At 31.7% G+C, this 14,198-nt stretch overlaps 1 protein-coding gene and 2 long non-coding RNA genes across 3 annotated transcripts; 2 read left to right on the top strand and 1 right to left on the bottom strand.

The window, feature by feature from the left end:
- Positions 1 to 3,950: 3,950 nt before the first annotated feature.
- LOC134279169 (uncharacterized) lies at positions 3,951 to 12,704 on the top strand. Its single transcript, XM_062761523.1, has 11 exons — positions 3,951 to 4,203; positions 4,433 to 4,554; positions 5,897 to 6,152; positions 6,258 to 6,397; positions 10,626 to 10,853; positions 11,141 to 11,309; positions 11,541 to 11,562; positions 11,777 to 11,826; positions 12,048 to 12,075; positions 12,289 to 12,362; positions 12,700 to 12,704. The coding sequence occupies exons 1-11, from the start codon at positions 3,951 to 3,953 to the stop codon at positions 12,702 to 12,704; spliced, it is 1,347 nt and encodes a 448-aa protein (XP_062617507.1).
- Positions 7,898 to 9,041, bottom strand: LOC134279167 (uncharacterized). Its single transcript, XR_009994585.1, has 3 exons — positions 8,992 to 9,041; positions 8,668 to 8,763; positions 7,898 to 8,323 (listed from the first exon to the last, which is right to left on the bottom strand). It is a non-coding gene; the product is annotated as an uncharacterized LOC134279167 (long non-coding RNA).
- A 137-nt stretch (positions 12,705 to 12,841) lies between the features above and the next one.
- On the top strand, positions 12,842 to 13,807 carry LOC134279166 (uncharacterized). Its single transcript, XR_009994584.1, has 2 exons — positions 12,842 to 12,961; positions 13,631 to 13,807. It is a non-coding gene; the product is annotated as an uncharacterized LOC134279166 (long non-coding RNA).
- Positions 13,808 to 14,198: the final 391 nt, after the last annotated feature.

The raw sequence follows: 14,198 nt of genomic DNA, 5'->3' as shown, positions 1-14,198 counted from the left end.
CTCTCTAACATCTTTTTTTTTAAAAGATTACCTGAATTATTCTTGGGATGTATACTACTAGTCTTTCTTCAGATTCCGCTTCATATCTACATTTTCCAAAACAGAGCAAAGCGAGATATTATTTAAGTTTGGTAATTGACATTGATGATAATTGAAGAACTATAAATCTTGATCAGAAGATGATTAAGGTCTATATTTTTCAGATTTTTAACAGAGGGTAGCGTTTTGGAGCAGGTTAAGTTTTTTTGTACCTATGGGTTGTATTTGATTGTATATTGTATATTGTTTAACATCCCTCTTGAGAATTTTTCACTCATATGGAGACGTCACCGATGCCGGTGAAGGGCTTCAAATTTAGACCTATACTCGGCACTCAGGGCCATTGAGCAGTGAGGGTTCTTTATCGTGCCAACGCCTACCGTGACACGGGACCTACGTTTTTAAGGTCATATCCGAAAGACCCGTGACTTTCATTTGAAATTACGCAGATGACATATCTTGGTCGCTAATCAACAGGAAGTATTTTTCCTACTTTTCGAGATATGTTTAGAGTAGATTTATTCTAAAGTTAAAGATAAATTTATTCGATTTTAGTAAGAATGATGCATAATGAATGCGATTTATAGGACGAGCTCCTAGTAAATGACTTCCCTATTATGAAATGACCTGGATTTAAGGAACGATTAAGTAATTAATAATTATTATACCCCCAACACAAAAACATGTTTGGATGCCAATTGCCAGATATGCATGATCATATGATGACAAAAAAAATCATATGAAGCACGTAATCTGTGATTTCAAGTGCATGTACTTATGGGTTTTTTTTATTCTATCTAAATTGGTCACAGATAACACATGCAAGAAATGGGAGGTTTAAGATTTTTTACCTGCTAAGTTAATATGTTCACTTACTTAAATATGTGTTGCAAGGATATTTTTTTGACTGAAAAGTTATTTTTTTACATTTTAGAGAAAATAGAGAGAAAGAATCAGAGAGAGATAGAGATAGAGAGTCAAACTTTTGAATCACTCTTGTAAAATATTTGTAAATTGAGTTATAAAGGATGTTTTGCAATAAGGAAGATTTCAGTAATTGTATCCTACTGGATACAAATTATTCAGTGTCCCCAAAGTATTGTTTTTTATGAATATCGCTTATCAAAATAATTTGCTCATTCAAAAAAGAAATCATGAAATTAGCACCATCTTTATACCCCCCGCTTGAAAAGCGGGAGGGTATATAATAATAGTTAATTCCGTCCGTCTGTACGTCCGTCCGTCCGTCCGTCTGTTACGCTTTAGGGTACCCATCTCTTATCCGCAACTCTCTTATACTACTGAGTGAAAATTAATGACACTTTCACAGAATCTTTATTACATATTGCCATTGTGCACCTCTTATTTTACTTTTTGATCTGACACATATTTTGGGTTTCCCGGCCACTGCAAAACATGGACTTTGTCATCAGTTATAACGATATGGGAGATGGGGGGGGGGGTATCATTTAGTGAGCTCATTGCTCACAGTACCTCTAGTTCACCTAAGATTGCTTGAGTATGGTTCTCAGATAAAATATATTTATAAATAGTTAATTGTCCAATATTATTTGCTTTAAATTAAACAAAAGGAAATAGAGTTTTAACAATAACAAATATCATTTAATTGTACCCAACCAGTGAAGATTAAACAAGAGGCCCAGGGGCCACATCGCTCACCTGAGCAATTGGCTAGAAAAAAAACACATATCAGATCAGAACTGAAAGTTTACTGAGGGCGGGTGGAGGGGGCTTGAATTTTAACCCCCAAGGGGATCATGATTTGAACAAATTAGAATCTGCACTACCTGAGGATGATTCCATATAAATATTACTAATAATGGCTTTGAAGTATACTTGAAAAGAAGATTTTAAAAGGTTTCTCTTTATATTCCTATGTAAAACTTTGGTCGGACAATTTGGCCCCACCCTAGCCCCGGGGGTTATATTTTGATCTTTGAATCTACACTACCTGAGGATGATTCCACCTGTGTTTCATCTTTCCTGGTCCAGTGGTTCTTGAGAAGATATTTAAAGTTTTTTACTATATATTTCTATGTAAAACTTTGATCGGCCATTTTGGCCCCACCCTACCCCCGTGGGTCATGATTTGAACAATCTTGAATCTACACTACCTGAGGATGATTGCACATGAGTTTTATATTTCCTGGCCTAGTGGTTCTTGAGAAGACGATTTTTTAAAAATGTCATTAATTTTTCTCTAATTCATAATTATCTCCCCTTGGAAAAGGGTGTGGCCCTTTATTTGAATAAATTTGAATTCCCTTAACCCAAGAATACTTTGTAGCAAGTTTGGTTGAAATTGGCCCAATGGTTCTTAAGAAGAAGATGAAAATGTGAAAAGTTTACGACAACAACGACAACATCAACGACAACGATAGGCAACGGACACATTTTGATCAGAAAAGCTCACTTGAGCCTTCAGCTCAGGTGAGCTAAAAAAGGAACATAAATTATATTAACATCGAACAAAAAACATCCTTAATGACGTAAAAATATAACAATTAAAATAAATGTAAACACGCGCTACCTTTTCTTCTAGTTTTACTTTTTTCATAAGATGATACATGTTGATCTGTAAGACAGATTACGCAAGGTATATGCAGGGTTTTAGAAATATCTGTATATTCTTTTAATGGTACTTATTGGAAACATGGACAAATTTGTATACGTACCTATTTAAATATGCGCCAAAATCTGCACTGTTTGTTACTTATTGGTACTTATTGTAAACATAAACAAATTTGTGCCTATTTAGATATGCGCCAAAATTTGCACTGCTTGTTTTATTAATGTCTGTAATCAGTGTTTTTATGTTTTGATTAAAAGTGACATGGAGGGAAGTATAATTTCTGTTTAAACTGTAAGGTAAGGATATGTTGAAATTTAAGATGTAAGCATCGCAAGCGCTGGACATAATTTTACGCATTTCAGTGATAGGGTGCGTCTATGGCTGATTTGGGGTTTTGTGAGGACAATTCTCCGACGAAGTTTCTCTGTTAATTAAAACCGTGGTCAACAATAAGAGCACATAACTTCGCAAAACATCTTGGAGAAAAATTCAAGGAATAAACATACACATATAGATTGGAGTTCCTGGAAGTTTTATTCTTATTAATATCTAAAAATAAGCAAATAACAAGCTATCTGACAACCTAGTGGTAAAAGACAATTAAACTCTTTCAACTTGACCAGTTGGGCAGCATTTTCAAATTTAAAGCATTTCAAAACCTCCGAACTCATAAAAAATAATTATTAAAAAAGCAAATTTATCAACATTTTATAATAATTAAAAAAAAAAAACCAATAGTTCTAAAGCATTCTATGTTTGAAGCTCTAAAGTAGATGTATAATTGATCCATCATCATGACTTTTTATCAAAGATAGTCAAAGACATTGAATGTATCCATACGTTTATATGATTCCCAATTAAAAAATTATATACTTAGAAAATGTTTACTTATGAATTTATTTCTGCTGATATCCAAACAGTCGGGTTTCAGAGGCATATCTTCCATTTTTAGAACTACCATACTGCCCTTCTTTTAATCTCGGTTGAAGACCAATTAAAACATTTACAAAGATATTTTATCAGCAGTTCAGTTCAAGGGACATCGCAGAATAGTTTACTTCCTTCATTTAGCTATGTACATGTGTGTGGTGATTTTGTTTTTCTTTTTCTGTCCATTTTGTAGAGGTACGTAAGGATTTTTGATAATATATAATTGCATCAATTTGTAACAATAGTGGTTTATCTTATCGAAATGTATATCAATCATACAGGAAATTGGCACTTGTCTGTCAGTGCGTCGACTAAAATCGGGGAAAATAACGTTTTTCTCTCCTGCAACTTCAATGAATATATCAATAAAGATAACATAATTCCTGAAATGGTTATGGAAATCAGGAAAAGCAAGACCAGAGAAGACTGGAAAGAAGTTGCAATGATTAACGTCACAGGATCCTACATCCTGAAAACTTATCAGAACTTGGAAATTTATTCTATCACTTCTGATAAATGTTATCCTGAATCTGAGGTACTTTTATCTTGCAACATAGAGATTTTAGTGTCTCTAATTCTGAGCAGATGTGCAATTGACCAAAACCTCTACTCCATCTTCCGATGTAGAGTGTCAAACGGAAGTGAGATTTTCAGAAGTCTAGAAAAAAGTATCATATCGATTAAAGGTAAAATTTTTGTTATGTAGACGTGATAATTTTTTTAAATGCATGTATCATATGTAATAATGAAGCATATGGAGATAACAAACAATATTCAAGAAAACTAGCACAAACTGTATTTAATTAAAAAAAATAAGTCAATTTTAAATAGCAACATTTATCTCGTATTATTATTTTTTTTATTATACAGGCCAATCTCCGAAGAAAATTCAGGACTTAACTATAATTAAAAGCAGTGGACAAAAACCAGGAGACGTGATACAGCTTAAATGCACCGGAGAAGTTAAAAGCATAAATGGCCTTCCAAGTCAAGTAAGTCAAACGTTTGTTTTATTTTATGATTGAGATGGTATCAAGTTTTCAAGAAGAATTTTTGGATAGTGTACATGCCCCCCCCCTCTCTAAAAACGAATGAAAAGTTTTTACTTTAAAATCAAGAAAAGTAAAAATCGATTTTATTGACAATATTAAAGTAGGGAGGTATTTTTTGAATGATTTCAAATGCATTACTTGATGTCGATCCTCCTCTGTTTAGTTTACGATCCATTTATTACCATTGTCTTATTGTTTGATTATCGTATACTCGATACATCTTTTTCACATTTGGAACTCTTACTGACTCTAATTGATAACAATCAACTAATGCCTGCATTGTGTGACAAAGGAGATAATGACAGTTATTTTTATATTATCAACTATCCTTACTTTTTGAGTGATATTTCCTTACCATCTTGTTATCATCTGTTTAAGGTATTATAGAATCAAACAATCACTGGAATCTCAGGAGTATTGTAATCAATAATAGAAATCAGACTTTTGTCAAAAAAGTTGGTGCAATAGGGATATCAAAGAATTGTATTGAAAGTCATCATTTCGTTAACTATTTGATCTTATAGTGCTCTTGTTGATGTAATCTGAATTTTTAAAATACCAAATCCTAAGTCTAATTAAGTTTGTTTTAATCATAAAGTTTAACTAGAGAATATTCCATCTATATATCTAATACTTAGTGCTCTCGGGATATTTGTTGTCAAAAAAGATGCTACTTCTCTTAGACATCCCATTTACCTGTTGAATTTCAAATCATCTCCGTTTTATAACCTATACTAGCTATTCAAAGAATTATAAATTGCTTGTAGATTTTAAAAAGATCTATCACTATGTGCAGTCTTCATCTTTTCATTACTTTTTTGACTTTCCTTTCCAAAGTTCCATAAATGGATTGAAGCATTAGAACACAAACATATTTTTTTGAAGGTCTTATTATAGAAATTCATCGCTAAAGTACAGAAGGAGTTTCAATGACTATGAACTCTTTATTTCATTTCGATATTTCATAAACTAAATCAAAACTTAGGACTAAACTTATGTCTGTTTGTTCTTAACGATAAGATTTTTTATTTATTCTGTGGATTTTATTGAATTTCTACAGATTGATCGTACTTTTTTTAAAAAACTTTAAAGTCTGATGTACTGATATCATTTCTGTAACTGATCTACAAAATGCACCTCATATCTTTTTCAAGCGAAATAAAAGTATATCAAAGTAAACCATATCTGAGGAATAAATGAAATTAATAACATCGGGTGATGCTTAAACGATTCAAATAACATTCGTTTAAAACTTAAGAGTGATTTTTAACTTTTTAAAAAGAATATTAGATGGTGCAAGAATATCTCTGGAAAATTTACTGAAATATCGCTACAAGAACCTCCAAATATCGTACCAGTATTTAGAAGCAAAGATCGATGCAAACATATACAAAAATCTGAGATCTTTTACCACATCATGCAAAGTGATGCATACCTAGAAATTATGTGTGAATCAGGCTACGACGAATACACGAGTGAATGTGGAAAAGGAAGTGCAAATTCGACGTTATTCATAAAAACAAAAACTTTGACTGAAGGTGATTATTTTATTAACAATTATGATTCAGCTGAAAAGTGTTTCATTGTTAAATTTACTTTATGATTTTTCTTTACCTTCTCATTATCATTTTAATTTTGAAAAGCAAATGGACAGTGGAAATTATCTCCCATCTTGATATACGACGACAATGGGGTTGTTGACGAACAAAATTTCACCACTCACGGATTTGGAAGAACAATTCATTTATTTTGTAGCGCTTCCTCATTCACATCTAACGGACAGGTAATCTATTATTTATTGCTTGCTTGTTTGTTTCTTGTTTAACGTCCCTCTAGAGAATTTTTTTCAAATTTTGAGACAACTAGCATTTTTTTTACTGTGTGGTTTGAAATTATGAAAATGGGCCGATGTGCTTCCTGGTTTATATGCACTAGAGCCGATGTTCACAATTAACAACATTGAAATGTATGGCATCAAGAGATAAAGAAGTAAACGCAAAAATTACGTGCAAATCATTAATGACATGTAATGCAAACACATTTTTTTCGGTTTCACATTTTGCCCTGCGATTTCGATATTTACTAAGCATCTAGAGTGTTTATTTCTTAATTTCCCCCCTTGTAAAGCATTTTCTATCGTCGGAGAGGAATTTAAATAAAGTTGATGACTTTGGCGCGTAAAAGCGCCAGTTTTAGAAGCAATTATTTAATCTGCAACCTATATAAATGTTAAGGTTTAACCACGGAATCTGATATATAATTATGTTAAACAACAATTAAGATAACATTAAAAACAAATGAAAGAAACCAATGGATGTATTTTTGTAAGCTTGTCATATTTCCCAGTCTTACTCTTATTCGAGGACGCCGTTGTTGACACCCACAGTAAAATTTAGTTGTGTTTGTTAATGGTTTATTGCAAACAGTCACACAATCCAACCGGTTGACTTTTTTAATATCCGATCGAGTATCTTTGAGAGTAAATCGACGGCAGAGTTTGAAAACATCAGCGGAATGCTTCAGCCTTTGTCGACGTACTAAGGGCTAACAAATTTGAAGGATTGAGTAATATAATTGCATTATAAAGAACTTCATGTAGAGTAGAATAAGATTGTGAGAGACACATGGGTAGTTAATGATATGTTTTATTTTCATTATCGGTTCCCTAATGTAGATTTTCCGCAACTTCCATGGAATTCCAAAGCATATTCCATGGAATTCCATGGAATTTTTGTTCCGCAGAATTCTTAGGAATTCTCCGGAGTATTGGGACGGAACTTCAAATCTAGCCTGGAAAAGAGCGGAACAATACCAGAATGGAAATTTGCGGAGGAAATCCATGGAATTCCAGGATATTTGTAAATCTAAGGAATTCCATGGAAATCCATGGAATTCCAGGATTCCAAATACATGTACAATGAAAACTGAAATAATTAGTGCCAAATAATTCCCAAAAAAACTTTATAACATTAACATCACAATTTTTCATAGATCAAATCTATATTTTCAAAATAAAAAATTCATTGATTCTTTTACAATTTTTTTTGAGACAAGTATTGCATATATACTCTCAGATGTACAACATAAGCACACTTTTTAAATGTGTTCTCACTGAAAGTAATTTACATCAAAGGTTATTTACAAGCATATCCAGAGAAGAATATGATTACTGGAGAATAACCTTAGTTAAATTAATGATAATCATGTTAAGATATACATGTATTTAGTATACACCAGTCTGCATTTACTAAAATAAGAAGTTAGTTTTATTAAATGACATTGGACATGGAATTGGAGAGGTCATTGAAACATCAACAGAGTATACATTTACAATGAACTGCCAGTGGCTTATGTACTGGTACAAAGTTAATGACTAGAGTGACAAACACATGTATTAAATGCAAAAAATAGGTACTACACAACTATATTGATACACAGATCCCATAAAATCAACAGATGCTAATTAAAAGTATAATCCCCCAACGTACGTGCCAAAGATCCCAATTAATGAAGATCCAAAACTTCTGACGTGTTTGCCAGAGAATCACTTCCTCACTGATATATCCCATGAAAATAGTAAATGGTTATGTTATAGGGTTGACAGATAATTGGTGTCACGAATGCATTCACTTTCAGTACGAAGGCTCAGAAAGTTGGATGATGATCATTCCCAGTCCCACAGACACTTCAAACTTTCCTTGCACAATTTCTGAAAGAAAAGATAGCCATTAAGATGCATCATTATTGATATCCATATAAATTAATTTAATATATGACAAATAATAAACTAAAGCTATACAAAACAATTGGTTCTTTCGACCTGGCAAATCAGTCTACTGTAGAATATGAATTCACTATCTTGCAATTTTTTGTTCAAATTAGGATTAATTCTGATAAATGTAAAAATGTGAAGTTTATAGACGACAGACAACATCAGCCACTGATAAAAAAAACTCACTAAGGCCTTTAAATGGTTCAGGTGAGCTGATACTGAAAAAGATAATTTCAATTCATGTGATTTTATTGATTTAGAAAATAATTAAGAAATCTGACCTGTTGGTTTTTTTTTTCATACAGCTCTTGTCCTTGTGAGCATCCAGATTCCTATAGAATGCATGTATACTTCATAGTAGATGATTGCTGTTTGATCTAAAATAATTATGCATGTGCAGTTAGCATGTTTAGATTACCTGTCAGAATTCATTGTTTTTTTAATTATTAAAATAAGGAATTTAAGCGTGTTAAGAATGTAAACCTTAAATTTTGTTTACATGGCAAACTTGCAATATTTTTTTTTAATCTTATGCTAATAGACATGGATTAATAAAATCAAAGTTAGTTTACTTGGTTTGAATGATAATTTGAGCTAGATCTCACCATATTCACAAGCCTAGTGACTGATTGGCTAAGCATCTACATCCACCAACCACAGGGGCATCTTATCCACTCTGTTCTCTACTTCACATATAAAAATACACAAGGGAAGAATCGAAAGTAGCACACGATTTTTAAAAAAAGTCAAAAAACAACTTACTTGAGAAAAGTTACACATATCCTGAAAGGAACTAGCGCAAATAATGTCCTAGCACTTATCCAGGCTAAAATATTCCAGATATATCCATCGAAAATAGCTTTTATCCAGCTAAAACCCCAGCTTTCTGCACAGTGTGAAACTCTTCGCCCAAGAAAAGATAACTCACCCGGATGACAATAGGGTAGTAAACGAAGTCTTCCAATGGCACTCGGAAGGCCTCGGGTACTACCCTATTGTCATCCGGGTGAGTTATCTTTTCTTGGGCGAAGAGTTTCACACTGTGCAGAAAGCTGGGATTTTCGTTAGATAAAAGCTATTTTCAATGGATATATTTGGAATAGTTTAGCCTGGATAAGTACTAGGACATTATTTGCGCTAGTTCCTTTCAGGATTTGTGTAACTTTTCTCAAGTAAGTTGTTTTTTGACTTTTTTTAAAAATCGTGTGCTACTTTCGATTCTTCCCTTGTGTATTTTTATATGTGAAGTAGAGAACAGAGTGGATAAGATGCCCTTGTGCACCAGCTTGTCCAAGTTATCAAACGCCATCGCTGTGGGGATCATCTCAGGCACAATGCAGCAACTATAAAATAATTAAAATAAGAGCTGAAAATGATCATGAACATGCTTTAAAATATATAATTAATAACATTGTACATCACTCTGTAAATGTTATCTTGAACAAAGGAAGGTACAGGTAAAACTCTTTACATCAGTTCGATCACAAACGAGGAAATTCGAGTTAAACTCCATGATCTTAAATTATAACAAAATTGAAATAGTGCACTAACGATTTCACCGTCGGGCAGTTTATGTGTGGTGTCCAGACTAATGAACAGTACTGACAGTAGCAGAAGCGTTCTTCATTCAAGGACACATAAAATACTGTACAATATTGTACCTACCGGGACTTAAAATGTCTTCATCTTCTTCCATCCAACGCTAATCATGATTTCTCTGTTCTAGACACCCTCTTTCCAACTTTCCTTCTGTGCAACATCAACATGGCATTCGATATTTTTGAATTTCAGCGTGTTGTTGAAATTAACTGTTCATCGAGCCCGACTTCGATCCCGATGTTATTGTACTATTATTCGACAGTTAAAAAATTCTAAGTAATTTTCCACAGTTTTCCAGCGCAGAAAATGGCTAAGTTTCTTATTTCATCATTTTTTCCAAAGAATTCCACTACTTTCCGAACCAAAAAATGTCCAAGTCCAATTTTTTTTTCAAATTCCATAATATTCCAAAAACTTCCAGACGTTTGGTATAGAAATGATTGGAATTCCATGGAATTCCAAAACTTTTCCAAACCCTTTGGAAAATCTACATTAGGGTTGTACCCTCTTGTGAATTTCAATATCCTTTGAATTAACAATCAAAAGAAAATGAGATTATGATTTTAACTAAGAACGGGTTTATTCATAAATTTGTATGTCTTTTCATATTTAATTTCTTCACTCATCTTTTATCTCGTAGACGATAAACTGGTGCGGTAAGAAGAGATACACTGATAACTGGACAAAAATTGTCACACAAGAAGACGAAATAAATCTATCAACAAATAAAAGTGGTGGGGAAATGATAATGTTCAGTCGAATAACCTATCATATAACGGAGTTCGACAAGGTTGTTCATTTTTTCTGTGAAGTTTCTACTTCCTCTTACAGTCCCTGTGGATCAGGATTAAGTTTTTCAAGACTTACAGTTCGTATAAATGGTACATATATAACTTTTTTTTTAAATAATTGAATAATAATTTGTTTTCTTTAATTCTAAATGACGTATGTCTAAATAGAGCTTTGGACTTTACCGAAAGAAGAATATTATTTTATTATGAAGAAAATTTTGATTATTCAATATCATCTGAGAACTGATAAATTAATATCAGACTACTGATACAGCTGATAGTAAAAAACAAATCCGTGAGGTAAAGAATCTATACATATTTAAAAATTTAATATTATTCATTTGAATACCTTATACTTCCATAGAATCGCCTCTCTTTGATTTCAGCCCATCAAACAGCTCAACAAAGGAAGCCTTCTGATAGGGATAGTGCTACCTCTGTAGTCGTTTTATCCTTCTTTCTGTGTTTGATTTTAATCACAATAATTATTCTTGTGATAGTAATCTGCAGAAGAGGAGAATTGACAATATTTGGTTTGTCTTTTATGTTTAGTTTTAAATGCAGAGGTATAATCTGACGAATAGCCATAAGATAAATTATAATAATTTGGTTTAGAATAAACTAGATAGGCTCTTAATACACATTAATATCATAGTAATTCCTTTTGCCTATATTTTAGAATAGACGAAAATTAAACAAAGGTAAACATATGCTGGCAAGCTTTATGAAAACCTTCATTTATCATTTTAATTAACATATTTTAGGAGTTGTGATCAAGATTGAAAGGTACGTACAATCATTATGTAATCATTGGTAGGTGAATTACAGACCCGTGACAGTTTAACAGTTTGTTTTAAATATTTTATTCATATAATGCAGAATGTGTAATTGAATTCATTTCTAAAGTGATTTAAAAATCATATAGATACGTTTGATTGCTTGATACTACTTAGAAACTATTATATATAATTGAAATGTTAAAAATCTGCATACACTTCAGGAGCAACAACCGATTTCAACTGCCAGAGGACGTGGACAATGTAAACTCAGGTTATATTGCATTCAAAGATAGAGACGAAATAAACCACTTTAGTTCTCGTATAATTAAATCGGATTTTTTTTCTTTTACTATTTCAATGAGAGCGGAAAAGAGCATTCAGATAAATGCAAAACAAGATTTTAAAATAATATTTTTTTTTCATACCTTAAACGTGTCCTTTAATTGATGGATGACCCTTGAACCTAAGTATCATTTTGTACTGTTTTTTCAGTGCAGTCTCAATCAAAGGCCCCAAAAAGGTACTTTTTCTAACAAGAAACACAAGTATAGATACGCCATAGTGACAAATATCAATAACAGTTTTCATGCAAAATTTACCTAAGAAAAAAATTAAGATATAACAAGCAGCTACCTTTTAGATGCTTACTATGTTTGTAATACAATGTGATAATTTTATCAATAAGATGATTTCCATTTAATTTATGCAACTATTCAAAAATCACTTTTTACAGTATATCACAATCAAGCAAACGATATATTGAAGAGCCAATTAAACAAAATTCTGAGATTGGTGAACAGAAGACAGGTAGTTTTATAATTTATGATTCAGTTACTTGTTCAATATATATAATATTTTCTATGACATTTTATTTTGTATATGCATCTTTAATAAAACATTATTTAAATGTAATTGGAAAATAATACAAATTGAGGTAAATCTTTATGTTCCTGTGTTTTAATGACGTTTTAATATTCATTCATATTACTTTATTTCTTTAACTTTAAGTGTTTGTTTTTTCCCAATGTCCTGTTTTTCTTGTCTGTTTCCTTTGTTTTTCATATCAGATTCATATTTTTTTCACATATTATTAATATTTTAAAGATGTTTTAAAAAGATTTCACATTTATATATATACGTACAGAGTGAAAAAGGTTCAGAAGATAACTCACAGTAAGTATAACTGAGTTTTAACGTAATTCCACCATATCCTTAATCTTAAAATTGCTGAACACCAGTGCAGCTCAATTAGTATTAAAAATATTTTTTCCTTATTCTAGGGGGGTTTATGAAGAACCAGAATGCACTATGGCAGTTCATAGGCAAAGTGCTAATCAAAACGAATTGTTGAAAGATGAGAGTTTGAATGAAGGAGGAAAATTGAAACAAAAAAGTGAAACACAAATGTGAGTAACATAGGATTCACTATGATTTGTGCTTGAATAAGTTTTTTATCCAGCACACTGTGTATTTATTATCCCCAAGTCTTGTCGAGGTGATAGAAAACACACAAGGAGTTGGATATTAAAATTATAATCCACCACATACAATAGAATATTCATTATATCCTAAATATTATACATCATTATAAATGTTTTTACGGTGTTTTATACAAGAATTCACTTAAATTTACTTCATTAATCTCACACAAAACCCATGGTTATGTCACAACTGTTTGATATCATAACAAAACCCACTGAGTGATCTCCACGGGAGAAAAGAGGAAACATGAGATAAAAAGAATTTGCGACTCATCATTTAAAAAAAATCAATTTCTGGGTCAATAGATATTGTACTTTGAAATGAAAGTTTAATTATTCTATTTTTTAATGCATAAAATAGTTTGGTTTTCTTTTTTGTAAAATGCATCACATTTTGAGGGATCTTAATTTGATAGATGAACACTAACGAATATTTTAATGACAATTATTGCTATCAATTCAGTTGATTTGAATAGAAAAAAACCAACTACATGTATTCAATTTATATGTTAGTGCAATATAATGCTTGATTATAAAAGTTACTTTATCTTCAATAGTTCTATTTGAGAAATATTCTTCATATATTTTCTACAGATGTGACTATGATGAGCTGCACATTGAAGAAGAACAACAAAACTACGAAGAACTAGACTTATAATAAGAACATTCATTGCAAAATTGAAAAACAGAGCTTTTCATTTTACTAAAAGCAGGATAAATGTTGTATATTGACGTCAAAGTATAGCAATTTTAATAAATGTATTAGCTTTTTTGGATTCTCAGCACTTTTTTCGTCCAGTAGTGCTTGAACTTGTTCAAATGACCTCGGGTCAAGTTTTGGACACATCTCTAGATCATAAGCAATTTTAATATCAAGTATGAATTTTCAGTGTCACATCATTTGAAATGTTATGGACAAGTCAAAATTTTGCATACATATGGATGGGTGAACAAGGTGATTCCTATACGTTTTGTTTTGTGAGGAATATAAAATTCCTTTTGCAAATTGAATGTGCATTTATTTATCATCAATGAAAAAATTATTAATAAGCTTTGATCAGAACCCATATGACCAATATAATGGACACTGTATTCAATTTACCCCCAACCCTTCAAAAAAGCTTTTAAATGCCAGATTGTCACACATTTTAACCATTTGTAA

Source organism: Saccostrea cucullata, unplaced genomic scaffold, assembly GCF_032062105.1.
Source record: "Saccostrea cucullata isolate Sc308-1 unplaced genomic scaffold, CSIRO_AGI_Scuc_v1 ctg6453, whole genome shotgun sequence".
NCBI classification, from domain to species: domain Eukaryota; kingdom Metazoa; phylum Mollusca; class Bivalvia; order Ostreida; family Ostreidae; genus Saccostrea; species Saccostrea cuccullata.
Note: the sequence above shows the minus strand (reverse complement) of the source record. Positions and strands in the feature narration are given on the sequence as shown.

Excerpts from the sequence above, each read along its gene's own strand:
- LOC134279169 (XM_062761523.1), top strand. The coding sequence starts at position 3,951 with ATGGTTATGGAAATCAGGAAAAGCAAGACCAGAGAAGACTGGAAAGAA. Across the intron at positions 6,398-10,625 it reads CATTCACATCTAACGGACAG|ACGATAAACTGGTGCGGTAA; the intron begins GTAATCTATTAT and ends TTTATCTCGTAG. Across the intron at positions 11,310-11,540 it reads AGGAGAATTGACAATATTTG|GAGTTGTGATCAAGATTGAA; the intron begins GTTTGTCTTTTA and ends AACATATTTTAG.